Source organism: Chiroxiphia lanceolata, chromosome 24, assembly GCF_009829145.1.
Source record: "Chiroxiphia lanceolata isolate bChiLan1 chromosome 24, bChiLan1.pri, whole genome shotgun sequence".
Lineage (NCBI taxonomy): Eukaryota > Metazoa > Chordata > Aves > Passeriformes > Pipridae > Chiroxiphia > Chiroxiphia lanceolata.
The window spans coordinates 3,179,416-3,206,015 of record NC_045660.1 but is presented as its reverse complement, the minus strand read 5'-3'; the positions used below and the strand labels follow the sequence as shown (position 1 = coordinate 3,206,015).

Below are 26,600 nucleotides of genomic sequence, written 5' to 3'. Positions count from 1 at the left end.
AGGGATACAGAGACAGGACACACGGACACGGGGACACGGGGACACGGGGATACAGGGATACAGGGATACAGGGATACAGGGACAGACGGACAGGACAGACGGACACGGGGACACGGATACGAGGATACAGGGATACAGGGATACACGGACACACGGACACGGGGGCACAGGGATACAGGGACACACGGACACAGGCAGGACACAAGGACACAGGGATACAGGGATGCAGGGATACAGGGACACGGACACACAGGCACATGGGCACATGGACTGTGGACACTTGGACACAGCATCCACAGACACAGGGACATGGGGACAGGACACAGGGACACAGGGACATGGACACAGGGTCACATGGACAGGACACACGGACACAGGGACACAGGGACACAGGGACATGGACACAGGGTCATAGACACATGGACATGGACACAGGGATGCAGACATGGACACAGGGACATGTGGAGAGGACACAGGGACATGGACACAGGGTCATAGACACATGGACATGGACACAGGGATGCAGACATGGACACAGGGACATGTGGACAGGACACAGGGACACAGGGATACAGGGACATGGACACAGGGATGCAGACATGGACACAGGGACATGGGCACACAGACACACGGACACACGGACACATGGACCATGGACACATGGACACGGACTTACGGACACAGACCTGCCTATACACAGACACGGACACACGGACGTGGACACACGGACACACAGACACAGGCACAGCTCCCCCCCACCCAGCACCCAGTGACCCCCCAGAGCCCCCCAGGAAAAGCCAGGACAGGGTGGGGGTCACAGGGCTTTAACTGGGGGACAGTGGGGTGGCAGTGACACGGGGGGCCAGCAATGCCAGGGACGTGGGGACAGCCCAGGGGACACGGGGACAGCGCAGGGGACACGGGGACAGCCCAGGGGACACGGGGTGGCCCCTCAGCGTGTGATGGGGCAGGTGACCCCGGTGCCCTTCATGCCACAGGAGGCCCCAGGCACCTTGTGCAGGTACTGCTGGTGATGGTCCTCGGCGTAGTAGAAGTCAGGGGCCGGCTCGATGGCAGTGGTGATGTCCCCACGCCGCTGTGTCCCCAGCTCCTAGGACAGTCCCATGGCGGGGGGAGCCTGGAGGGACCCCCCATCCCGCTGCCCCGCACGTGGCACAGCCAGGGCAGGGGCTTGTGCCATGTCCCGGGGCTGGGGGAGGTGGCTGGTGTCCCCAGGGGTGTCACAGTGCCCCCAGGGTGGGGCCAGGTGTTCCCAGGGGGGCCACAGTGATCCCAGGGTGTGTCCCAGTGTCCCCAGGGGTGCTCTCGGTATCCTCAGGGGAGTCCTGATGTCCACAGGGGGGTCCCAGAGTCCCCAGAGTCCTCCTAGTGTGACCAGGAGGGATCCCAGTGTCCCGGGGGGGTGTCTCTGTGTCCCACGGGTGTGTCCTGGTGTCTCCAGGAGGGTCGTGGTGCCCTCAGGGAGGGCCTTGGCATCCTTATGGGGGCTCCTGGTGTCCCCAGGGAGGGTCCCTGTGTTCCCAGGGGGCTCCCAGTGTTCCCAGGGTGGGTCCCAGTGCCCCTATGGGTGTCCTGATGTCCAGAGGGGGGATCTCAGTGTTCCCAAGAGGGGTCCCAGTGTCCCCAGGGCCGTTCCCAGTGTCAGCAGAGGTGTCCCAGCGTCCTGGAGGGGTCCCAGTGTCCCCAAGGTGGTTCCCAGTGGCCCTGGGGGGATCTCTGTGTCCCCAGGGTGTCCCAGTGTCCCCAGTACCTGCTGGTACAGGTCCCTGCTCCAGAGGGCAGTTTCCTGCTGCCAGGGGCCCAGGGTGTAGATGACAGAGCGGTACTGGGTGCCCACATCCTCCTGCTGCCTCATGCCTGGGGGGCAGCCCCCGGGGGGGGGTTATGGGGCACCCCCAGACCCCACCAGGCACTGCCCTCCCCCCTGGTGGGAAAACTGAGGCATGGGGGGCAAGGCAGGGGGATCCTGCTAAAGGGGGCAGTGAGGGAAGTCACTGCAAGACCCCCCAGCAAGACCAAACTGGGGAGACGCCAAGGACCTTCTGCTGGAGCCTGTTTGGGGTTAAACCCTCCAAAACTGGGGCTGCCCCAGGTGCTGCCCCCCCGCACCCAGCACCAAGGGGTGCAAATGCCAAGACCCTCCTGTTGGAGCCCATTTGGGGTTAAGCTCCCCCAGACTCCCCCGTGCCCAGGCCAGGGGCTCATCCCTACCTTGGGTGGGGTCGTGGTTCTCCCAGAAAATTTTGAGAAGCTCCTTGTAGCTGATTTTCTGGGGGTCAAAGACCACCCTCACCACCTCGGCGTGCCCCGTCAGCCCTGCGAGCAGAGCCAGCCCTGCTGCAGCTCCTCACCGTGGCCTCCTGCCCCCCAACCTCCCCCTGCCCCGGGATGGAGGCAGGGATTGGGACAGGGAGGGGCACCAGCATCCTCTCACACCCCGGGACCCCCTTCCCCAGGTGCCTGGTGGAGGTGGGATCCCCAAGGCTGTCCCACACTGGGATGAATCCCCAGCTGGACATGGCAGCTGGGATAATATTCCCTGCAGACAGTTAATCCTCTGCAGAACGTCTGTCCAGCTAAGCCAGGGCTGTCTGTCCAGGCTGGGGGGGTTTCAGGAGCTGGGGTGGGGGACAGGGGGTCATTGTCCAACAGACACCGGAGAGCATCCCATGGGATCCAGGCCAGGGCAAGGGGCTGTGGGACACCCTGAGGTGCTGGATGGGGATGTCACCCGTTGTGGGGGACACTGGGGGTCCCCGTGGCAGCAGGGGAGGGGGAGCCCCTGGTTACCTGTGCGAACCTCTTCGTAGGTGGGGTTGGGGGTGAAGCCTCCCGCGAACCCCACCTGGGTGGAGAAGACCCCTGGCGTGTTCCAGAAGAGCTGCTCGGCCCCCCAGAAGCAGCCCATGCCTGTGGGGGGACAGGCAGGGAGGGTGAGCGGGGCTGGGGGGGCTCGGGGCTGCTGGGACCCCCCTCCCCCGGCACGGCAGGAGCCACTCACCGAAAATCGCCGTCTCCATCTCCGCCGGGAACGGCGGGATCGTGGCATTCCCGGTGACAGCGTGGGTGGCTGGGGGGACACACGGGGTCAGGACCCCCAGCCCACCCCAAATTGAAGCCAACTCCACCCTGTGTGTCCCCCTAAAAGCAGGCACTGACCCTGTCCCTGTCCCCTCCAGCTCCTGGGGACACTGGAACGCTCCCCATGAGACATTATCACTCTCTGGGGACACCAGGACCCCTTCTGGCCCATCTGGCCACTGGCCTGTGTCCTCTCATGGCCACCCTGACCCCAAATGGGTCCCTGTGGGCATCTTGAGGCTGTCACTGCCATCCTCCAACACCAACACCCCAGAGCAGCCCCCCCAAACCACAAGGGTGTCCCATGGGTGGATCCTGGTGTCCCCAAGAGGGTCCCAGTATCCACAGGGAGAGTCTTTGTGTCCCCAGGGTGGATCCCACTATCCCCAGAGGTGGTCCTGGTGTTCCCATGGGGATCCCAGAGTTACTGGGGGGGGGTCTGCTGTCCCCAGGGTGGGTCACAATGTCTCTAGAGGGGGTCCTGGTGACCCTTCAGGGATCCCGGTGCCATCAAGAAGGGTCCCTGTGTCCCCGGGGTGATTCGGGTGTCACCAGGGGATCCCAGTGTCCCCAGGGGGGTCTCCGTGTCCCGTGAGGGTGTCCCAGTGTCCCCAGTGCTGATGCCCTCAGAGCAGCCCCCCAAAAACCCTGCCCCCAGTACCTGTCACTCTCATCCTCTGTGCTCTGCCTGGCAGAGCCTCGGCGGGGCTGGGGAGCACCCCCGCACCCCGCATGGCCCTCCAGAGTGGGGCTGTCCCACCCTCCAAACTGGGATCCGGACGCTGCAGGTGCTGGGAGAGGCACTGGGAGCACTGGGAGCACTGGGAGGGAGGAGGGTGCGGGAGGCAGAGCCCGGAGCGGAGCGGAGTCACCGCGGGGGGCACAGGAGGGGCCGTCACAGGGACACAGGGACACAGGGACAGGGTGCACGGCCCCGGGGGAACCCCCCAGTGGGACCCCCGCGGGTGTCAGAGCGTGTCCGGGGACACGAGAGTGGCCCCCGCCCGGGGGGTGACCGCGGGGGACACGGGCAGAGTCCCGGAGTGTCCCAACAGCCCCGTCAATCGTTAACGCAGCCCGAGGGTCACCCCGGGACGGCTCCGGCCCCCCCGGCCGGGCCCCACCAGCGTCTCCCCACAAACAGGAGTGGGGATGCAGGCCCTGCCAAAATCCTCCAAAAAAACAGGAGTGAGGCTCCAGATCCCCGTGGCTGAGTCCCGGCCAAGCCTCCCCAAACCAGGATTAGGGGCTGGGCCCCCCCGGCCGTCCTGGACCCCAGGGCAGCACTCGGCTGAAGGGATGCAAGCCCGGGGCGCCCCTAAATCCCCCTCCCCAGCCCGCAGAGCCCCATTCCGGGTCATCCCTCTCCAGGAGAGGGTGCTGCTGCCTTTAGAGGCGCTGGAGTGGGATCGGGGAACACAGACGATGGAGGGAGGGGGCGAAATCTCATCACCGTTTGTGGGGGAAGAGGAGAAGGAGAACAAGGATCAGCTTGGCCACATTAACATCCTTTCCCCAACTGTTTGGTCCTTCCGAGGATGCTTTTTGCTGCTTTCCGTGCACGGAGCCACGTCCAGCTCTATCCTGCAGAGCAATTCCTCCTGGATAACGCTGTCACCGCCGAGGGTTTGCCGCTCTCAGTGTCCCTGCTGTCCCCCAAGGCTGCCAGAATCCCTCCAGCCGGGCTGGATGAGCCCTGTTCCCGTTTGCTGCATCCTCATCCTCATCCTCCCACGGGTCCTGTGCCCCCCCCAGCCATCCTGCATCCCCCAGGACTGGTGAACACAGCTGTGCTGGGTTAATGGCTGGACTTCATGACCTCAGAGGGCTTTCCCAACCTAAAGGATTCCATGATTCCGTCAGGAGATCCAGCAATTTCCTTTTCCCAAGCAAACACACGGGTGCTGAGCCACAGCACCAAACCTGCCCCCCTTCCCCAAGCCCCTGCCTGGAGTTTCTTGCCTCCAAGGCTCAGCTGAGCTGTTTCCCTTCAGGGATTCGGGGTGTTTGCAAAGTCTGGAAAACCCCAAATCAGCCCCTGCACGAGCCCCTGCAAAGGCCCAGCCTGGGTTTACACAACTCCAGGGATTTATGCAATTTTGGGAAGCACAGCAGCAAAGCAGCTTTTCCTTTCCCTTTCCCCATGAACCCCCCCACCAAATATTTTTACCTGTTTTTCTTTTCCAAGGAAATCACAGTAATTAACACCTTCTTCCTCTTACCTGTGCCCCATTCACAGTGAGATGACTTTCTGTGCTTTTGGGGTCTTCAGTCACAATTACAGGTGGATTTTTTTCCCCCCTCATCCTGCAGTTTTCCACACACAGCCCTGCTGAAAGCAAACCTAGAAAATTCCCACTTTTTGTCCCAGTTTAGACCAAAACAGGACCAGACCCAGACTGAAGCAGGGGAAATTCAGGCAGCAGCTTGTCCCAGCTTGAAGGACAAGGATATGACCAGTGGATAAAGTTGTTTTTTTCCTTAAATAAAAGTAATTGCAGGCACCACACCTGCAGCTGAAGCATCGTGGTTTTCAAATCCCATCTTCCTCTTCCTCTCACGTCTCTTGGGTTGTCACTTGAAGACCAAAAAGGGGAAGAAACTGCCTGACCAACAGTGAAACCAGCACACAAACACCTGCAGGTACAGCCCCAAACCCCTTTCTCCAGCTTTATTTTTTTACTTACAACTAAAATTCTCTCAAAAGACAAACTGTTTAAAAATTTGGGCTTTTAATCAGGTTGAGTTTCTGTCCTCCCCTCCTCCAGCTTTGCAACAACGTGGGTTTTACCTCCCTCTGAAAGCACACGAGGGCACCAGTGAGGAATCTGGGGGTTTGGTCACCTCAAAGAGAGACTGAAAGTACTGAAGAATTAAGAAGAGAAAAATTCTTTTGGAGAAAGCAAGCGAAATCATAGAATTACAGACTGGTTTGGGTTGCAAGGAACCTTAAAGACCACCTAATCCAACATGCAGGGACACCTTCCACTAGACCAGGTTGCTCCAAGCCCTGTCCAACCTGGCCTTTAATTTAATATAAAATACCCCAGGAAAATGCAAATGGCCACAGAACTGCTTTGACACCTGCAGAAAACACCAGCCCAGGTCTTTACCTGGAATATTTTGGAACTGAGTTTTGTTTGTCTGCTGTTCAAAAGGAACGATTAACACTAAAAAAATAACAACTGAGCTGATTTTTCAGGGAGTGCAGCAACACAGGGTGTAGGAGCATCCCCATCCTGTGTGGGAGCAGGGAAATGGGAATGCCAGGAGCACCAGGATCAGGTGGCTGGATCCAGATGTTTCCCAGCTGTGATTTAATAATTGGGATATTTTCAATACCCTCAAGGACTGACCACACCAGGAGACACCAGTGATGCTCAACAGGATTTCACGTTTATTACTGAGAAGTGATTAATGGTGAAAAGAAAGGCAACGCCCATTCCTCGTTGGCTTAACAAGAAACTGAAACAAAGTCACTACACATTTTTTTTTTTTACAATTATTTCTTCCTTGGTTTGTTTTTTTTTCGGTGCTTTTTTTTTCTTTTTTTTTTTTCCTTGTCCAAAATTATTAATTTTTCCTGTAAACAAAACGAGTTTTTTTAACCACTGTTCTCAGCTTTCAAAAAAAAAAATCAAATTCATCCAGACTTAATCTGTATAATGCACAAGAACAGAACATTTCTTAGGACTCCTAGTACTTGACTTTTGAGTAACAAAGGGTTGGAGAAAAATGAACCACCTTTAAGACACAACTTCGTGGATAATTTCTGTTTAATTCTTCTCAGGCCAAAAAAACTCCCAACTTCCTTGGAGAATTCATCCTTTTCCAGGCTGGGGAGGAGGGAGAAAGAAAAATATAAAATAAAAATTACTCCACTCTCCACGGGTGGATGTTACAACTCTTGGTGTTCCAAGTGCAAATGTCAAAACCAGGGGGAAGGAGGCGCGAGGGGGTGGAAGGAAGGGAGGCTGCAGGGTTTAAAAATTAGAGAGGAAAAAAAAAAAAAAAAAGGCATATGCCACTTATGGACTTGAAAATCCAAAAAAAAAAAAAAAAACCATAGTAAAAAGACAAAAAACAAAGCATATGTTCTGAAATCACAACCAAAGCCAAAAGAAAGGGGGACGGGTTTTTTACCTCTACTCTACACCTAGAAGGGATTTTTTTTTGTTGTTGTTTTTGTTTTTTTTTTTTTTTTTAAGTCCTATGTCTTGTGATACTCCAATACTTTTTTTTTTTTTTTGAACTGCAAGTTTGTAAAAGTCTTTTTTTGAAGTCAACGAAATTAAGAAAAGAAAAAAAAAAAAAAAGGTCCTAATTCTCTCTGGGATGCTCTTGCTCCTTCTCTTTGCCTCTCTGAAGGATCACTGGGATGCAATCTCTGCTGCAGTCTCTGGGGAGGAATGGCCCTTTACTTGACACGACCTTGGCGTTCCTGCAGAAGAAATAACAGAGATCATGTCAGCTCAGAGCAGTTTCATTCCCCACTGTCACACCCCAGTGTCCCAACATGTGGCTCTGAGATGGAGCCTTGTCCCATGGCAGCAAAGTCAGGGAAAGAGCATTTTTCTTGGCAGGTTCCCCCTCTTCCCCTCAGCTCGGGTGATTTCCCACCTGCAGAGCTGCCTCCAGCTCTGGGGTCCCAGCAAAAGGATGTGGAGCTGCTGGAATGTATCCAGAGGAGTCCATGGAGATATTCCAAGGGCTGAATGAAGCCCCTCTGCTCTGGAGCCAGGCTGGGAGAGCTGGGGGGGGTTCACCTGGAGAAGAGAAGGCTCCAGGGAGAGCTGAGAGCCCCTTGCAGGGCCTGAAGGGGCTCCAGGAGAGCTGGAGAGGGACTGGGGACAAGGGATGGAGGGACAGGAACAAGGAATGGCTTCCCACTGCCAGAGGGCAGGGAGAGATGGGATACTGGGGAGAAATTGTTCCCTGTGAGGGTGGGGAGGCCCTGGCACAGGTTGCCCAGAGGAGCTGTGGCTGCCCCTGGATTCCTGGAAGTGTCCAAGGCCAGGTTGGACAGGGCTTGGAGCAACCTGGGCTGTGGAAATTGTCCCCCACTGGAACAAGACAGGCTTTTAAGGTTCCTTCCAACCCAACCCATTCCATGATTCTATTAAAAAAAAAATCCCAGCTGAACTCCCATGTGGGCAGGAAGGCAGAGTGGAGCTCAAACCCAGGGGGCACAGACACCTGCCTTGGTCTGCAGGGACTGAAACAACCTCCTGATGGCATCTCACCTGTAAACTCAAGTTCACAGGGATCTCCCACCCCACTGCTGCTCCCACCCCACTGGTATCCAGCCATGTCTCTCCTCCAGCACTGCAGGAATGTTCTGTCCAAACATTTGCACCAGGCCAAAGGGGCAGGACAGTACCAAACAGCCAGGCACCAACAGCTGGTTGTCCAAGCCCCCTGTGCCAGTAGCCCCTGCTGGGTTCTGTTTGGGTTTAACAGAGAAGCTCTCACAGAAGCAGGCCCAGGCTGCCCCAAAGGGTTATGAAGTGCTGCCCAGCCCACACTCACTGTCATTTCCAGATCATAAGACAAAACCAAAACCTGTCAACAGCTCTGGGCTGGTGCTCCTCCCTGGCTCTGCCTCTTTCCCTGAGCACAGGCAGGTCCCTGCAGTCTGGGCACAATGGCCACTGTGGTGCTTTGGCTCTGGCTTCCATGGAGCAAATCCATCCCCACCCCAGCCGCTCCCAGAGGTGCCAAGTCCATCCCACCTCCACAGCAAAGCAACACCTGCAGCAGGTGCCCACAGGTACAGCAGGTTCTCCCTCCCCACTCAGAGAGGAGACGCTGTCAGGGCTCCAAAAGTGGTGTGATGGTTCAGCCCAGAACGTTTCCCGGTGTGTTGGTTGTTCTGTCCATGGAATCAGGGCAGCAGCAGAGCTCCCTGCCTGTTTCCCCCTGTCCCCCACTAACCTGGTGATGGGAGGCAGCTTCCCACTCCCCTTGGCAGCTCACACCACTTCTGCCACAAACACAGGGGCTGCTCAAGGAAACCACGTCCACTGCTAAACCCAGGGCGAGCCCATCCCCAGCCAGCTTCAGTCCTGGGATAACAGCATATGCAGCCATCTATGCTCAGAAACCTTCCCAAAAAAGGGAAAACTGGACTCCAGCTCAGAACAATACCCCAGGCTTTGGCAGCCCCTCAGCCACACACCCAAGGAGGCTTCACCTCCAACTCCTCTGCACGAGTTGGATACAAAGGGAGCCCGGTGTGATCCCATGCTCAGACTGTCTTCTGGGGACAGGGATCAGACCAAGGCACGTGTTCTGCTCAAGAGCAGCTACCCCACATAAGTGGATTTAATTCCCCCCTTCTCCTGTAACCCTGCCCAAGTCTGTTGCAGTGGCCAAACCTGCCAAACCCCAACCGCCAGGGCGGGGAGCAGAGCCAGGCCCGAACACGGAGCGCTGCAGGGAGAGCCACAGATCCAAAGGAAGGTGCCAAGCCCTGTTCCTGGTTCGGCAGCCAGCACGTTCTGTTACACATGGACAGATGGCAACGTGACTCATTCCTTCGGGAAGCAACTGGCCCAGCTAATGCCGCCGCTTCCCGAACACGGACACGGGATAAGCCGCCTGCCAGGCTCAGTCACCCCCCCACACACCTCCAGGGACAGTGTCCTGGGCTGGGACAGCAGCCCGAGGTCCTGCTGCACATGTCACCCTGTTACCTGAGCAGTTGGACCTCGAATAGTTGCCTCTCCCTGCTGGGAAGGTGAAGCAACCCCGAAGTCAGTGTGGGAATAACAAGGAGACAGTCCCAGGGAAAAAGTGACCCCCCTCTCAAAATCCCAGTGTGCCAGAACAGAAGGCACCACCTTCCAAAGGGTCTAGAGCAGATGTCCTCATGTGCCCAACCTAGAGAGGGGACCAAAGTGAACATCTTCACTTCAGCCCAATTTTCCTCAACCCAGTATTGTTTCAAACCTCCTCCTACTCAGCCTTGAAATGCCAGCACAGAAATCCTGCTCCACTCCATCAGCACTGCAAAGTGTCCTGAAGGAGCCTGACATGGAAAATGCAGCCTGACATCTTTTTCCACCCCCTCCAGGGGCAGGGACACCTTCCACTAGCCCAGGTTGCTCCAAGCCCCGTCCAGCTCAGCCTTGGACACTTCCAGGGATGGGGCAGCCACAGCTTCTCTGGGCAACCTGTGCCAGGGCCTCCCCACCCTCACAGGGAAGGATATTTCCCTAATATCCCACTTAATCCTGCCCTCTGGCAGTGGGAAGTCACTCCAGGCCCTTGTCCAAAGTCCCTCTCCAGCTCTTTTGGAGCCCCTTTAGGCATTGGAAGGGGCCCTAAAGTCTCCCTGGAGCTTTTTTTTCTCCAGGCTGAACAACTCCAGCAGCCCTTCATCCTTCCTGGCCCATCCTCTTCCAAATCCACAGGCTGTGGCATGCTGTAACCCACAGCCCACCCAGCTATGAGACAGCCCAGAGAAGGCAGAGCAGCATCTACATACACACACTGGGCATTACTCTGGGATACAATCCCTGGAGAGCAAAGAGATTCCATCCGGAAGTCTTTTATTCTCTTTGCCTTTGCACTTCCATTAGACCTGGGCTGCGTCTTATTGATCCCCATGGGAGGAGCAAGGAAAAGACACCGGCTCAGACTGATTCCCTCAGGAACAGGAGGGGCAGGAGCAGCATGGGAATGGCAACTTGTCCTGTCACTGCTGCCCCCAGGGGTGCAGCAATGTCACAAACCAAGTCCTGAACCAGATAAGAGATCACCTTATCTGTTATCACCTTATCTGTTCACACTGGGGGAAACAACAACAAAAGGCTCAAGAGTTTGCACCAAAGCACAGTGACAATGGGTGACAACACTGCCCACTTGTTGAGAGCCTCTTCCCTTGATTAACAACCAACACTGAGCCTCAGCCCTCCCGGCAAAGGTAAGGATTTTATTGCCACACCTCAGGTGGGGAAATAGCAGAGTGGAATCCCAAGGAGGGCCTGGAGAAGCAGCCAGGGCAGGGCTCCCAGCTGGGACCTGCCTGAGCTGGAGCACAGCCCGCAGCCCTCGGGCAGGGAAGGCCAGGCAGCAGTGCCAGTTCAACCCGAGAAGGTCCTGCAAAGCTTGGCTCACCCACAGCAGGAGATCCTACTGTGCTACCAGTGTCATTCCACAAAGGGCTGAGACTTCCAATCACAGAATATCCTGAGCTGGACCCACAAGGATCATCCATCCAACTCCTGGCCCTGCACAGACACCCCAACAATCCCACCCTGTCCATGAGAGCGTTGTCCAAACACTCCTGGAGCTCTGGCAGCCTTGGGGCTGTGCCCACTGCCATGTAATCAAATCCTGGCCTTAAGACACACACACAATTCTCCCTGATCAGGAGTTACAGCAGCCCATTGCCTTCCCAGCAGGATCTGCTCAAGGCATGGACACAGCACAAGTGATGGATGATGCATCACTTTGCTCATTAAGCTCCTCGAGCCCCAACATTTACAAACCAAACGTGACGTTCTCCTCTTGCCAGCATCAGAAAGCCATCAGGGTTACAGAGAAAAGCTACATCCCAGCCTGCCTCCCCCAGGAAAGGGGGTAAAAATCAGGCAGGGATCTGGTTATGGCCTGACAACTTCATCCTACCTCCTGTTCACCTCATGGAGCTCAGCACCAAGGAAGACAGAATAAAAGTGGTTCTGTGTCAGAGCAGGAAAGGCCTTTTGTTCTACAGATCAAAATCAAACTCAAATATCCACAGAACCCCAAGCTGGGCAGACTCACATCACTGAAAAAGCAGGAGACACGTGGCCTTGGACACTTATTTCCATGACAGAGCAACCAGCTTGGGGCAAGAAGGGCATGAAGAGAGCCAGGGCTTTCCTCTCCAGTGGGTTTTCCAGTCGGATATCCACAGGCATGCTGCTGCTTCCCAGCCTCTTTCCAGGCACCTTTTTAAACCTGATGCAATCAATTGCAAAGAACAAACCTCTCCTTGCTTAAACACCACATTTAATTGCCTGAATAAAGCAGCCCAATTCCCATAAACATTTATAATGACTCTCCCATAGGGAGCCTCGTCCCACAGGGCAAAACTTGTGCAGGATGGTGAAAAGCTGAGAACATCCATGAATATTTAGAGCAAAGAGGGAGGCAGAGCAGGCTGGGAGGATTCCCAGTGGTATTCCATGTAAGGGCAACTGGGATCACACCAGGGACTGGAACTGGACTTGCTGGCTTTGGAGCACAAGCAAAATAACACAAGTCCTTTCAAGTCATTAGGAAGGAAGAAAATTCTCCTGGTCTTCAACCAGGGAGTCTTTATTCTTCCCCATCGCTCCAAGTGAAATGTGTTTCATTACTTTGGTTGCCTTAAATCATCACCCAGGCAATAAGTATTAGCACTGGTGCCACGAGACTCTTTAGAAAAGGAAGGAACTTCACTTTAATGTTCCAAAATCCTCACTTGCTGTAGAGTTAATAAAGCCTTGGCAGCGTCCCCTGTCACACCATGTATGTGTAATGCCAAGGACTGAAAACCCATGGAGCTTCAGTGGAATTTGTGGCTCCATATATTCATAAAATATCTAGAAGGAGGAGTGAATAATAAGGTGACCAAGTTTACTGATGATATTGAGCTATTCAGGGTAATAAAAATAGCAACCAACTGTGGAGGACTTTGTGAGAAAAAGCACTTGAGCCTTCCAGTGAATTTGGTCTACCTGGTTGAGATAAATTTAAAGGTGCATGTGGGAAAATCCCTGTCCCAACTCCAGGGTGGCAGGCTCCAAACTGGCCATTAACCTCTGGAAACATGACCTGTAACTCCAGAAAAATGGAAACCCTCAAGAAAAGCAACCATCACCCTGAACAGAACCCACCACTCTGCTGTTACACAAACCCAAAAACAGGATCCACCCTGAGCTCTGGAAAAGAACTGGAGAAGGGTCAAAGGAAACAGGGATGAGCAAGGGACAGAAGGGTTTCCATCTGCAGAGCCACTGTGCTCTCCAGCCTGGAAGAGATGACTGGAAAAGCAGAGCAGACAGGGAGGACACTGAAATAACTGCTCACCACCTCTACCAGCACAAGAACCAGGGGGAATCACAGGAGGCAGACTCAAAATAAAATAAAAGGACACATTTCCTCACACAACACATAATTAAGCCAAAGAACTCGAGATCCTGAGGATGCTCAAAGAGCATATACTGGACAAGAAATCATGAACTAGTAAAGATACAACCTCTGGGCCACAGAAATTCCTGAGCCACAAGTAGTTAAAGGCAAGGAAAACTTCAGAGATGGATAAATATGTCCTTGTGCTGTCCTTACAGGTGTTTGCAGCCACGTGAGATGCAACATCAGAGACTGCACAGACTTAGGTCTGACCCACTGAGGCTAAAACACCACCTCCACCCCAAATAAAGCAGAAGAAATACTTCATGTCACAAGAAAAACACACCACAATATTCTGCATTATGAGAGGACAAGAGGAGATCTATTTGCCTGCTTCTGTCAACCATGAAGAGCTGAACTCACAAGCTCAAGCAAAAGAGCCAATGCTCCCTATAGTGTGTCCCCTCATTTTACAGCTACTCCAAAGGGAGCACAAAGCCACATTCACTGGAACATGGTTTTGTGTTTCAACTTCTTTTCTTCCTCTCCTTTAAATCCATCAAGAACAGGGCACTGGAATTGGGCTGAACCCCGAATCAGGGCTTCAGGACTTCTTAAATTTTGCGAAGATGATGATGGGGAAATTCTCTGAAGTCATTTTACAAGGAGATGCCACCACAAAAAAAAAAAAAAAGCTGAGAGAGCAGAGCCTTCCCCCTGTGCACAGATACACACGGGGAAGGAAACTCTGAGAGCTGGGTTTTCCCTTCCCCCCCAAAGATTAGAAACAAAAGACATCACTTTTAGGTAGATTTTATCTAAGTCTTCTAAACTGGGATTACATTACAATAGCTCTGCAGTTAACCACACACAAAAGCAGCTCAAGCATTGTGCTTTTAAGAAAACAAGAGTTCTAATGATACAGAACCAGAAATTTCCAAGTCCTCGCTGAAGGAGGCTCACAAAACCCAAATGGTTCATTATTAACTGTTCAAATGCACTGTTACATGACTTATATGTCAATTAAAAAGCCTCACACTGGGCACCAGTCACTGGCAGGAGCTACAAACAAGTCTCTATCCCAGCCATGAGTGTGGATAATGACAGCCCTTGTTAACAGGGACTTCCCCGGGTAACTGCTGTGGTAAATAAGGGTGGCACTGCTCCTGCTGCCAAACCTCCAGCGGTTTGCACCACCGAGGAATTAGTTATTAACTCAACAAAGCCATAAAATAGGACAATTACTACCAGGTACAAACAAGAGCAAGCAGGAAAATGAGAGGACTAATCGTGGTGAGAGCACTCACACAGCACAGCACAAAAAGCTTCGTGAACTTGAGACGGGAAAGAAAAAAAAAAAGCAGCTTCTTTCAGGCAAAAAGCTGCTGCAGAACTACATTTTCAGCAAGAACAAGGGAGGAATATTGTGCATGGAGCTGCTCTTGATGGACTGCCCACCTTGGGATCCTAAACGGCTTTCAGCCACATCTTGTGACCCACTGCACTCCTGCACCAGGGAGAAAATCCAGGGAACTGAACCAGGCCGTGCCCCGGGGCTTTCACTGAACACAACAGCTGCCTAAGAGGTTTCCTTGGAAGATAAGTACTTTTTCTGGACAAGGAGCTGTTAATAAAATAACCTGAAACACAATACCTGTGTCAGTAGCTCTTAACTTCAATGTCAGCAAGTTGCCCAGAAATTGTGGAGGGGGGCAAAAAAAAAAAAAAAAAGCAGCCAGAGCTACTCACACCTCACACACTCCCTTCTGCATTCCAAGCCCTCCATGGTATTTCTAGGGAATTTGCCAGCCACACATGTGCAATTTATCATAGAATCACAGAATGTTTTGGGATGGAAGGGACCTTAGAGCCCATCTCATTCCACCCCCTGCCGTGGGCAGGGACACCTCCCACTAGCCCAGGTTGTTCCAAGCCCCCTCCAACCTGGCCTTGGACACTGCCAGGGATGGGGCAGCCACAGCTTCTCTGGAAAATCCATTCCAGGGCCTCACCCCCCTCACAGGGAGGAATTTCTTCCGGATATCTAATCTAAATCTCCCCTGGGAGCTGGAATCACCCAGCCAAGGTAACCTGGAGGGGAGGGGCCATGAAGCTCTTTAACCACACCAAGTGGGCAAAAAGTGGTTTGGGAACATTCACAAGAACAGGGTGTGGAATAAACTCGCCCTGCTCAAAGCCATACCTGTGAGAGCTGCAAAACCTCCTCACTGCATGTGGCCTGCACTCTGTCTGGCCCAATCCCAACCCCAGTCCTTGAATCCTAGGACAGCTTGGGTTGGAAGGGACCTTACACCCCATGGACAGGGGTAAAAAAAAAGTGAAAAACAACTTTAAACATTGCATCTCGACAGCCCCTTAAACCAACTTCACCAAGAAGACTTTAAACATTATATTATTTCATAATATTGATAAATGTTACATTAAAGATTTCTAACTAACAGAGAGAGTCAGGGCTATGAGGCAAGTGCAACAGGTTTGCCCTTCCACTACTCAGCTTCCACTTCAGTTGCAGTGAAATGGCTCCCAGCTGCTCTTGGTTTTAGGGATGAGGAAACACAGTTCCCTGTCTGACAGCAGAAAACATGGATTAAAGCACCAGCCAGATCTAAGCCTTCCCCTCCAGTTCTCTCCTGCCTTTAGACAAAGCTACAACCACTAAAAACCCACGAGTGTTGTCAGGGGCTTTGGAGTGCTGGCTTAAAAATATCATAAGCACAAAGCATTCCTTATGTCCAACACAGGAAGGTTTGTTTCCTCTATTCCTGAGCAAATATAGGAGCATGGACACAGACCTCCAGGATTTAAACAGCCTGGAAATAAACTGAGAGAAACCATGTGCATTGCTGAGCAGCACAGCGAGGGAATCCTGTCCTGGTGCATCAATCAATTAACTTCACTGTGGCCAGGATTTGGAGCAGAAAAGAGCAAACAGCCTTGGGATCATGGGATGAAAGGAACTGTGGGAGTGTAAGCAGCGTTCCCTCGCTGCCACGGGAAACAGTTGGCTTTGCCTGGATATGGAATATCCAGGAATTGAACCCTGTAGTCAGAAATGCTGCCCTGTAGGATATGGGGAAGCCAAGGCAACGCAGCATTCCCAGGATGACTGAGAGCAGGAGAAAGTGCTGGTCCTACCCTATAGGGAATATTCTCTCTCCTCCCCTCTGAGGTTATAAATTAGGAAGAAGAAAAGAGCTTTGTAAAATCCATCAGAAAGCATTCCTGTATTCCAGGGCTGTTTCACAGGCTCGTACAACACCCCTCAGTTATGCCTTAAATCACATGTTCCTAGGGGGCAGTGACACTTGACACTATTAATACTCCTTTAACCAGCAGTGTCAGCTGAGCCACAAAGCAGCACAATTCCAGAAACAACAGCTCCAATCTGGCCAATCCCACCTTTCTGCTTCAGGCTGGTGAACCTCAGCATGGAAAACCTCACCAAAAGCCCACCCCATCCTGCCCAGCCCAGCCTGACTCAACACCCAAAGTCCCAACACAGAGTCCCTTCTCAACTGCAAACCTGACCATCTGACTGCTTTTCATGGGACATCCTTCCTAAAAATCCCTGGAACCTGCAAGGAGCCAAGTGTCCCAAGCCTGGGCAGGGAGAAAGAACCAAACCAAACTTCCCTTAGAGTTTCCATTGATTGTTTTTCCACAAAACACCCAGGCAGATCACTATTGGAGATCTTTAGACCCAGGTTACAGCAGCATTCCTAGAAATCCAAGTGCATGACTAAAGGCCAGGGATTTTTGTGGTTGTTTAAAAAGAAGATAAAACAGTTCTTACAGGGAAGACATCAGTGACATGCTCTGCCATGAAAGCAGCTGTTCTGGGTAGGATTGCACTGGGAGTTGGCTTCATCATTTTGGGTCAGGAGACCATCCAACAACCCTTTTAAAAAACTGGATCAGTAGAGCAAAGCAAGACACTGAAAAGGAATGGACATGAACCTCCCAGGACAGTAGGGGCACAGGCAACAGGAAAGGACAAGCAAGAGGATTATTCCAGTGTTTTCAACACTGAACTACCTACCCCCCCCTTCACTGGACAATGGGAATAACACAAATACTAAGTAGAGCATTTTTCATATCATTTCTTGGACCTGCTTTAGGGAATTCTGAAGAAATGAGGAGTATAAAAGAATACTCAAGAACTCCCAGACTTTCACAAGAGCTCATTCATCTTGGGCAGCAATCAGGAATCAAACTGCAAATCAGCCAAAGGTTTGGGCAAGTTAAAGCTAAATGAGACAATTTCAGCCTGGGAGAAGTTCAAAACAAGCCAAACCTTGAGACATTTAAGCTTCAAGGAACACTGCAGAGCATTAACATCTCACACCGGGGCAGAGACAAAGAGCTGGGAGCAATGGGATTTCCCCAGCACAAAAGTAGCACAAAAAGCAGGCAGGGAGCTGCTGCCAGAGCAGCATTTGAACTTTTCAGTGCTTCAACTCTGGATTTTTTTTAATTCAGGTGATTACCTGAGATGCTTCAAGGCAGACAGAGCACGGCTTGGGCTTCTTTGGCACCTACAGTCCCGGGGTGAGCATCACTCCAGGCAAAACCAAAACCCTGCTTGAGCAAAAATAACTGGTTCTCAATGAAACCATGAAAAGAGCAGTCACAGAAACCTCAACCACTTTCCAGGCTGCGTCAGGGAGCGATCGAGGAGGTCAAACTGTCCTGCAAGAACAACCCAGTCACTTCCTCCGTGCCGGATGTCCCAGGGGCCCGGAGCGTGACACAGCCGGGGGGTAAATGGCAAAAAGCAAACACTAACCCTGTTTTTACACAGCTCCCTCCTCATCTGTGAATTCCAGAGACCTATGACTAAGTTCCTTTTCAAAGAGTAAAGTGCTTTCCTAATCAACCGCTGCTGCATCCACTCGGATGTGGTCGGGGAAGGCGGCGCTGGTGCCCCCGGCTCTATCCGACCCCCCACAGCACAGCCTCGAGTGAAGCAAGCAGGGGAGGAGACTTCAAAATGCAACTGGGAAGATGGTTTACAGCTTTAAGGAAATTGCTAAGCCTCGTTTCTAGCGTCTTCCTGATCTTCAGGCTTTACGCAGCAAACACGGCAGCTTTCCCCAGGAAGAAACCATCGGTCTCTCTCTGCTTTTCCCACAGCCTTTCCCACTCTTTGCTTCTTTCTTCTGCTCACAGGTACTCAGTATTAACTCATCCATCTGCCTCTCACCTGTCCTCCAGCAGCATTTTCCCCTCTCCCCTGTATTCTCTTACAGTACCAAGGTCTGACCCTCTCACACTGCAAACTGTTGCTCCCTAAAGTCAGATCTGGAGGATGTCACAGAACCATGGAATGGCTGGGGTTGGAAGGGACTTTAAAGCCCATCTCATTCCATCCCCTGCCATGGGCAGGGACACCTTCCACCAGCCCAGGCTGCTCCAAGCTCCATCCAGCCTGGCCTTGGACACTCCCAGGGATCCAGGGGCAGCCACAGCTTCTCTGGGCAACCTGTGCCAGGGCCTCCCCACCCTCACAGGGAACAATTCCTTCCCAACTTCCCACCTAACCCTGCCCTCCAGTAGCAGGAATCAAACCACCTTTGTGCTTAAGTGATATTATTTATAAAATGCTCCACGTAAAATATACATCAAAAATCCAAAACTGCATCAACTGTCACCGTGAGCAGCTGCAGCTCCTGACTCTGTTCTTCAGCTGTTGGATGAAAAATTCCCTGTTGCTGAAACTAAAGAGATCATCAGGAAACTTGGCAAACTCCCAGCCAGCTGTGCTAATGCTAATTTGTAATTATCGTTTTGATCAAACACAAGCCAGATCTGCATTGTGGGGAGGGGCAGCCCCAGGTGACTTTACCACAGCTGAACCCAAGCACAATTCAAAGCCCACTGGCCACTGAATTCGGGGCAGGATTTTCAATTAACAAGTTGTTAAGGAGCACACGATGAGAGGAGGCTTTGAGCCAACCCCAGCAGCACCCAGAGGAGCTGCAGGCAGGTGGTGAGCTCAGCACAGGTGCCACACTGATGGTGACAGCAGGTGACAGCCCACCCTGGCCCCAAACACAGCCACAAGGAACAGAACAACCTGACCCATGTCCACTGGAGACAGGACAAGCAGTCACAGATTTCAGTTACAGTGAAGGAGATTTAGGCTGGGCATTAGACAAAGCCTCCTTACAGGAAGGATAATTAAGCAGAGGAATAGACTGCCTGGGGAGGGACAGGAACTGCTGTTCCTGGAGGTTCTACAAGTGGTGGGAAACATCTGTCACACTGACCCCACTGTGGGCATGGGGTGGATTAGAGCCATCTCTGATTGCTACAACTCCCCAAACCTCCCACTGATCTCCAAGTACAAACTGCTCTGACCCAGGAGCTGACAATGGCACAGAAATACATTTTGGTTAAAGCACAGCACTCAGGGGAGGCTGAGACTCAGGGCAGCCCAGGCAGGGCCTGGGCAAGGCTCCTCATCCTGCTCTGCCAGGAGCTGGCACCTGATTCCCAGACTGGTTTGGGTTGGAAGGGATGTTAAAGAACATCCAGTTCCAACTCCCTGCCATGGGCAGGGACACCTTCCACTAGCCCAGGTTGCTCCAAGCCCTGTCCAATCTGGCCTTGGACAGTTCCAGGGACCCAGGGGCAGCCACAGCTTCTCTGGGCAACCTGTGCCAGGGCCTCTCCACTCTCACAGGGAAGAATGTATCCCTAATATCCAATCTAAACCTACTCTTTCAATTTGAAGCCATTCCCTCTTGTCCTGTCACTTATAAATAGTCCCTCACCATCTTTCTTGTGGGCTCCCTTCAGGCACTGGAAGGCTGCATTTAGGTCACTCCAAAGCTTCTCTTCTCCAGGCTGAACAATCCCAACTCTCTCAGCCTTTCCCCACAGGAGAGGCTCCATCCCTCTCATCAACTTGATGGCCTCCTCCGGACATTTCCCCCCCAAACAGGGACTGCCATGTGGGTGTGGGCTCCAAGCGTGAGCAGGCAGGTAGCCAAAAGGCAGCTGATGCCCACCAAGCCTGTTCACAAGCCTGGTTCACACCCTGGATTCGGTCCAGCCCATGGCAGCCCCTTCTGCCCCTCAGGACTCATCCAAGCCCCAGGAACACGTTACCTTTTTAACATTTTCCTCCTCCTCTTGGCGTTTCTCGTAGTGTGAGAAGTCATCAAAGATGGAGGTGGTGTGCTTGTAGGTGGCAATGATTTTCAACACCTGCTTAGCCTTTTCCAGAGGCACCTCCTGAGTGTCCCTGGAGTTGGTCACTGGTTTATTCTCGTTGTTCTCTAGGCGGATGTGCCTCAGCTGGCTGTTGGGAACGTCCTTCACAAAAATCCACCTGACATCAAAGCGTCCCTTCCACTTGTCCTGGGACCACACCCCTGCACAGGTGTTATAGTCCACAGCAGATTTCATCTCTGCCACGCCGCAGAAGTGGCCGCTACCGTTGACGCTGAACAGTAAGTACACGGGGCCCTTCCCGTTCATGGAGCGATAGGCCGCGTCCAGTCTCTTGTTGCCGTGCTCCGTGCTGCACCAGATGTTGTACTTGATGGAGCGGTGGATATCGTCCTCGGAGTAGCTCTTAATGATGAACACCCGCCCGTGCTTCGGGTTCCAGTCAAAATCCTTGGGGTTGTAGTTGTTGATGGACCTCAGCTTCTCCAAGACCGGGTGCGGCTCCGAAGGGGAGCCGGAGCTGGTCTGGGCCGCCCCCACCCCGTTACCGTCCACGCCGTTCTGGCCGAAGCCGCTGCCGCGGTTGCGGGGGGCGACCCAGCGGGTGGGCTGTGCCGGGGGCACGGGCAGCGGGGCCGGCTGCGCCGGGGGCACGGGCAGCGGGGCCGGCGGCTGCTGCCCGCCCGCGGCCTGGGCCACCGGCGGGCTGCCGGCCATCTGCTGGCCCACGGGCTGCGGGGCCGCCTGCGCCGGCTGCTGGGCGAGGTTCTGCACCAGGGCCTGCGCCGGGGCTTTGGCCACGGGGCCTTTGTTGTCCCAGGTGCCGATATCCATGTTGTGTTTTATGGGGGGCGGAGGAAGACTCGACCCGGCGACGCCATTCTTGGCCTTGAGCTTGGGCTGCTGCTTGGCGGGTTTGCTGGCGATGTCGGCCCACGAGGCCGGCTTGGGCGGCGCGATGGTGGCCGGGGGGAGGCTGCTGGAGGCCACGATGTTACTGGCGATGGAGCCGCTGCCCACGGCCGAGCCCACCACTTTGGGGACGCTGCCGGCCACGTCCGTGCTGCCCAGCTTGAGGGCCGCCATGCCCTGGTCCAGGGTGTTCATGCCGGGGGCCTTGTTCAGGGTCTCGCTGGCGAAGGCCGACTGCCCGTCGATCATGGCCCCCCCCAGCGAGCTGGGGGCGTAGGCGTAGTTGCTGCTGTAGCCCGAGCTCTGAGTGGACTGTCCCTGAGAACTGTTGTTGCCCCAGGCTGAGAAGTCGATCCCGCTGGGGAAGAAGTTAAAGCCGTGCTGCCCGAGGAAGGGGGTGCTGCCCAGGGCCCCCGGCTGCCCGAACATGGCGTCGGGGAGGAAGTGGGGCTCCCCGTTGCTCAGCTGTCCGTACGAGGTCAGGTAGGGCATGGGGGGGTCTCCCCCCGTGGACCAGGCAGCCTCCCCTAGGGAGTAGGAGAATCCGATGGAGGGGCTGAAGTAGCTCGGTAAGTAGGAATCAGACATTGCAGTGTATGCATTGTTCTGAAAGGAAACCACAAAAACATGAGTGCTGGGGAGCCAGGAGGAGCTGAACCCATTTCAAGGGAGCAGGAATAAAGCCAGCTTAAGACTTCCCGTGCCCCACCCCTCCCTACCTTAGGGCTGGGCAGATAAACAGGCCCAGCCTTGAACACCTCCTTTGTTACAAGGGCTCGAAAATCTGTTTTATTGCCAGAAAGGTTAAAGACAAAGGCTCAGACAGCTTCCCATGTGGAGTTCCTGATGCATGGAGTAGGCAGCTGCCCCAGAGCTCCTGCTCAGCCTTTAAAACCACTGTCTTACCTGGCATCCAAATATCTTCTCTTTGTAGCTACTCTCAACGAGGGCTTTTCTTGCCTGTGTAACATATTTAGACCTTATTCTAGTGTTAGAGGGAAAGCTTGTGGGAAGGATGCAGGCAGAAGTGGAATAAGGAGGAAAAAGATCCAGTGGAAGCACACTGCCAAAATTGTGTGTCCTTAATTGCCTTCCTTAAACTTACTACCCACGAAAACAGCTTTGTTCCCACAATTTAAAGTTGCAGAGCTCACAGTATTCCAAGAACTTGCAAACAAACAGGGATTTAAAGCCTATTCCTCAGAACACCAACTGCTCCAGTGCCATGGGCTCATACTAAAAGATACCTGAAAATGAGGAGTAATCCACAGGGTCTCAAGAGGAGCCTTTTACAGGCAGCAGCACGAGCAGGTTTCAAACCCAGAGAGGAAAAAAAAAATAAAAAATCCCTGCTCTGTGCCTTGGTCTCCCTTTTAACATCCAAGTAGCCTTTAGGTTACAAAAACAAACGCCTAATTTGACAATTAGGGAAGTCTCAGACACCCCCAAGATTTGCTTACATGAAAAACCATCTGTCATTTCCCATTCCAAGCCAGGTCCCCTCCGGGGAGCGGTTCCAGCCGCGCTAATGGACATTATCCTCAGTAATTTGAACCTGTGAGCAGCAGCCTCGTGCTGCCCCAGCCCCTGACAAGCCAGCCCAGTGCAAGGCAGATCAAAGGCAGGTTCAGCTCCCAGTTAAAAGCCTGGCTTTGCAGCAGGGCCCTGCTCCATTTCTGGTTGAATCACGTTCTCACGTGCCAAGCGCGGCTCCCAGAGGACTTCACGCCGTGCTGAAATCCAGGGAGCCTCTCAAGATGGCTCTGGCACCCTCCAGAAACAGCTGGTTTGCCACTCCACCATCCCCAGGGTTGCAGGAAAGCAACAGGTTTGGGGCCAACCCAGCCCCAAGTTCACAAACATTACCGGGAATTATTTACTGTTAACGTGCTCAGAGACAAGATTTCTGTGGCACCTCACGGTGTGAAGGCATGAAAACTCACAGAGCTGCTCCCTCCAGCCTTTGTTTTCCCACAAAAGCCTCCAAATTAATAACAAAACTCACGCCCACCCCGGGTTTTACTAATTGAGGAACTGAGTCCTGCTAAACCCAAGGCCTAACCTGCCCAAAAGCACCAACACTGACAATAATTTGTGAGGCAAATGAAAGAACTGAAACCCCCACATTATTATTTTGAACCAGCAAAGTCTCTTCCCAAGTTAATCCCCTCAATTATAAGAGTAACATTTGCCCTCCTAAAACTTCCTTTAATGGAACAGGAACATGCTGGGCCACCCCTAAACCCAAGGCAGAGCTGTTTCCTCTCCACAAGAGCACAGGAAGCACATCACTGTCACATTAAAACCTGTCCCCTTGTCACCTCAACCATACCAATAAAACTCCACCAGCTTCTCATTCTCTCCATGACTAAGACTTTTCACACAGTTATTTCCTCAAACTTGCTGTTCCCCTTCACCTAAGACCAGAACTAAATGAACCTGACCTGGTGTTTATGTGAGTTTCTGGTTTTTAAAGGGCCGAAGAATCATTTACTGCATATCTTTAAAATACACAGTAACCTCATCGAGGGGCTGACAGTAACAGTCACACCTCCAAGAGCAGCTGGGGAATGAGGAACAGTGAAACTGCACAACTTGGTTACCTCCTGTGAGTGTGGAGAGCTTGGGAAGCAACCCCAGAATTCCTTTAACTCCTCATCCAGAGTCATATCTCTGACTCCTCCCTTTGCCACCTCCAGAGACTTTGATACCTTTGTATTTTTGAGCAGAATTGTGCCTCCCTCCAGACTCAGCTCTCGGGGTTTGGATTCTATTTTATGGAGCTGAGAAGCACCACAGCACAGTGAGGAACTGAGACAGAGTCACCCAAAGGTCCCACTCCAAGGTAACTCGGTGGTTTCACCTCCTTCCTGCTCAATTTCTGCCTCCTGGGGCACCTCCAATCACTTCCTGATTTTTAAAATGTGTTTTTCCCAGTGCAAGACACACCAAGAGAAATTAAAAGATCCAGAAGTTCTTCATCAAACATGAAAAAGAGGGTAAAATATCGTGTTGCTTCAAAATTGTAGTAACCCTCATTCCCTTTAGGACACTTAAATACAGAAAATACCATCCACATTCAGAAGGAAGCTGGAAATTAGGGATGTTGATAACTGGGATAGAAAAAAAACCACTATTAAATGACAGCTACTGGAAAGGTAGCTGGTTTTATTAAAGATTTGAGAAAGCAATCACACTCTCTCACTCTGTGAAGGCTGAATTTAGGCTCATAACTTTTTAGGGAGCAGAATGCAGTGAGTTATCTTGATGGACAGGTGAACTCTGAAGATTATGAACAGCTGACAGGACATAAAAAACATTTACCCTCAGACCTGTAGCACAAAAAATGAAAATACTTGTTGAACATTTCACTGAGACAGAAACCTGTGTCCTAATAAACAGGCATCACTTTTACATGAAAAAAAATGATGTACTGACTGGTAAAAATGAGCAAAAATACAGAAAGGGGAAACCAGAAGAGCTTATTTTTACTGATCACAACTGGAAAGAGAAGCCAAGAGAATGAACTGAGAGCTCTGGTGCTATTACAGATGTTTATCTATGGTGCTCACTTGTACATCTAATCAGCTGAAGTCCATCTGTTCTGTGTCACTCCCCTGCAGCTCGTTAAGGAAAACAAACAAAAACCAGTTTAGGAGGGGAACCAGTCTAAGGGAAAGTGAGGAGGAAAAGTAGGTGGGAGCCTGAATTCCAGGGCCTGGTCACAGACCCTCCAGCTCTACTTGTAATCGGGGTTCTCAGAAAGTCTCAACGCTCTTTATCACACGTGGGCCCTGGGGTTTGGTTTTGGGGCTTTTTTTTTGGTGAAAAACAGAAATCCCCATGACAGGCACTGTCAGTTGACTCGGTGCAGAGATAAGAAGGTTGCTCTGATCCTCCAAAAGCCCTGCTGAGCACAGCAGCCTCGTGTGAGGCGACTTCCCAACCCGGCTCAGCACATCTGTGTGGTGCAAAGAGCCAAAAACCAACACAGGCACAACAGTAAAACCGAAAGAGCAGAAATGGTGACTTGGGAGACTGAAAAAAAGGAGCTGAACACCACGTGGAGGAAGTTCTCACAGCCTCAAAAGTTGCTAAACCCCTTCCTACCTCACCAGCCACCACAACCTAAAGGCAGAGTCAGTGCTTCCTGCCTGCAGGAAATGCAGGTGTAGGGTGGGAAATGCAGGCGTAGGATGGGATATAAGGTGCTGGCAAAGAGCAAAATGCAGCCAGTGGAGATGGGGAACACACACAAGGAGGCCAAATTCCCCTCTGCTGGAGCAGCAGGAAACCAGCAGGCTCCTGGTACTCACCGGGCGGGCCTGGGGGCTCAGGTAGGGCTCAAAGTCATCATCATTCAGCCCATCCTTCTGGTGCACAGAGCCGTTTTGCACTGAGGAGAGACGTGAAACTTCAGAAAACAACACGCAACAAACTCCCAACATTTACCGGCTTGAAGTATTTAAAGCCAAATCTCGTAACGCAACGAACTCCCGCCGGTTCTAACACACCACGCGCGGCACAAACAACGCCCGCAAAACTTCCTGCAGCCACGCGGGGTTTGTTCCCCTCCTGGCTCCCGACAGATTTTGGGGAGACCCTCCTTCCCTCCCTCCCCCGCGTTCCCAGCCCTGCCCAGGGCTCTCACCTTTGTTGCCTTGGCCCTTGGGTCTCTGGAGCAGCGGCGGCGTGGGGGGAGAGAAAGAGGGAGGAGAGAAGGAGAGCGGTGAGTCAGGGGGAGAAGCGGCTCCGGGAGGGGCGAGGACGAGCCCGGGGGGGGGAAAACAGACCCGGCCTGGGGGAAGGGGAGGGTCAGACCCGGCTCTGGAAGCGTGGAAAAAAGACCCGGGGGTGGAGAAAACAGACTCGGCCAGTGGGAAGGGGGGAAAACACACCCGGGGGCTGAAAAGCGGAGCCAGCCCGGGGGGAGGAAACACGCCTGGCCCAGCGAGGGACGCCCAGGCCCGGCGGGGAGGGACCCGGTCCTGGAGGGGAAACAGGCCCGGTCCGGGACAGGCCCGGCTCAAACAACAGCCCCAGGCCCAGCCCGGGCGCGGCCCGGCCCCGCCGCAGCACAATGGAGCGCGGCGAGGCCGTCGCCGCCCCGGGGCGCTCCCCCTGCGCTGGGCCCGGCGCGGCGGAGCTCGGCCCGGCGGCGCGGGCGGGAGGGGGAGGCTCGTACCTGCTCCAGGAGGCTGCTGGCCGACATGGCTCCGCGGCGGGGGCTGCGGGCGGGGCGGGGCGGGGCGGGAGAGGAGGAGGAGGAGGAGGCGGCGGCGGCG

General features: G+C 53.3%; 3 protein-coding genes across 4 annotated transcripts in view; all 3 read right to left on the bottom strand.

The window, feature by feature from the left end:
* The window catches only part of ID3 (inhibitor of DNA binding 3, HLH protein), a 16,837-nt gene extending 9,981 nt beyond the window's left edge, over positions 1-6,856 (bottom strand). The window contains exon 1 of the mRNA XM_032710066.1: positions 6,844-6,856. The gene's annotated coding sequence lies outside the window, so the exon portion shown is untranslated. The remainder of the gene's footprint in view (positions 1-6,843) is intronic.
* Positions 809-3,940, bottom strand: LOC116798010 (peptide methionine sulfoxide reductase MsrA-like). 2 transcript variants are annotated; one of them, XM_032710062.1, is made up of 6 exons: positions 3,764-3,938; positions 3,023-3,091; positions 2,812-2,931; positions 2,233-2,337; positions 1,772-1,878; positions 809-1,111 (listed from the first exon to the last, which is right to left on the bottom strand). In XM_032710062.1, the coding sequence occupies exons 1-6, from the start codon at positions 3,834-3,836 to the stop codon at positions 953-955; spliced, it is 633 nt and encodes a 210-aa protein (XP_032565953.1). In that variant the 5' UTR covers positions 3,837-3,938; the 3' UTR covers positions 809-952. The 2 variants fall into 2 exon arrangements, with proteins under 2 accessions (XP_032565953.1, XP_032565954.1); XM_032710063.1 differs by lacking the exon at positions 3,023-3,091 and having other exon boundaries at positions 3,764-3,940.
* Positions 6,477-26,600, bottom strand: YTHDF2 (YTH N6-methyladenosine RNA binding protein 2). The gene is made up of 5 exons (XM_032710061.1): positions 26,501-26,600; positions 25,967-25,991; positions 25,632-25,711; positions 20,341-21,921; positions 6,477-7,543 (listed from the first exon to the last, which is right to left on the bottom strand). The coding sequence occupies exons 1-5, from the start codon at positions 26,525-26,527 to the stop codon at positions 7,520-7,522; spliced, it is 1,737 nt and encodes a 578-aa protein (XP_032565952.1). The 5' UTR covers positions 26,528-26,600; the 3' UTR covers positions 6,477-7,519.

Excerpts from the sequence above, each read along its gene's own strand:
- LOC116798010 (XM_032710062.1), bottom strand. The coding sequence starts at position 3,836 with ATGCGGGGTGCGGGGGTGCTCCCCAGCCCCGCCGAGGCTCTGCCAGGC. Across the intron at positions 1,879-2,232 it reads GAACCACGACCCCACCCAAG|GCATGAGGCAGCAGGAGGAT; the intron begins GTAGGGATGAGC and ends GCTGCCCCCCAG. Across the intron at positions 1,112-1,771 it reads GCAGGGACCTGTACCAGCAG|GAGCTGGGGACACAGCGGCG; the intron begins GTACTGGGGACA and ends GGACTGTCCTAG.
- YTHDF2 (XM_032710061.1), bottom strand. The coding sequence starts at position 26,527 with ATGTCGGCCAGCAGCCTCCTGGAGCAG. Across the intron at positions 25,712-25,966 it reads CAAGGGCCAAGGCAACAAAG|TGCAAAACGGCTCTGTGCAC; the intron begins GTGAGAGCCCTG and ends GTCTCTCCTCAG. Across the intron at positions 21,922-25,631 it reads TGAGCCCCCAGGCCCGCCCG|AACAATGCATACACTGCAAT; the intron begins GTGAGTACCAGG and ends GTTTCCTTTCAG.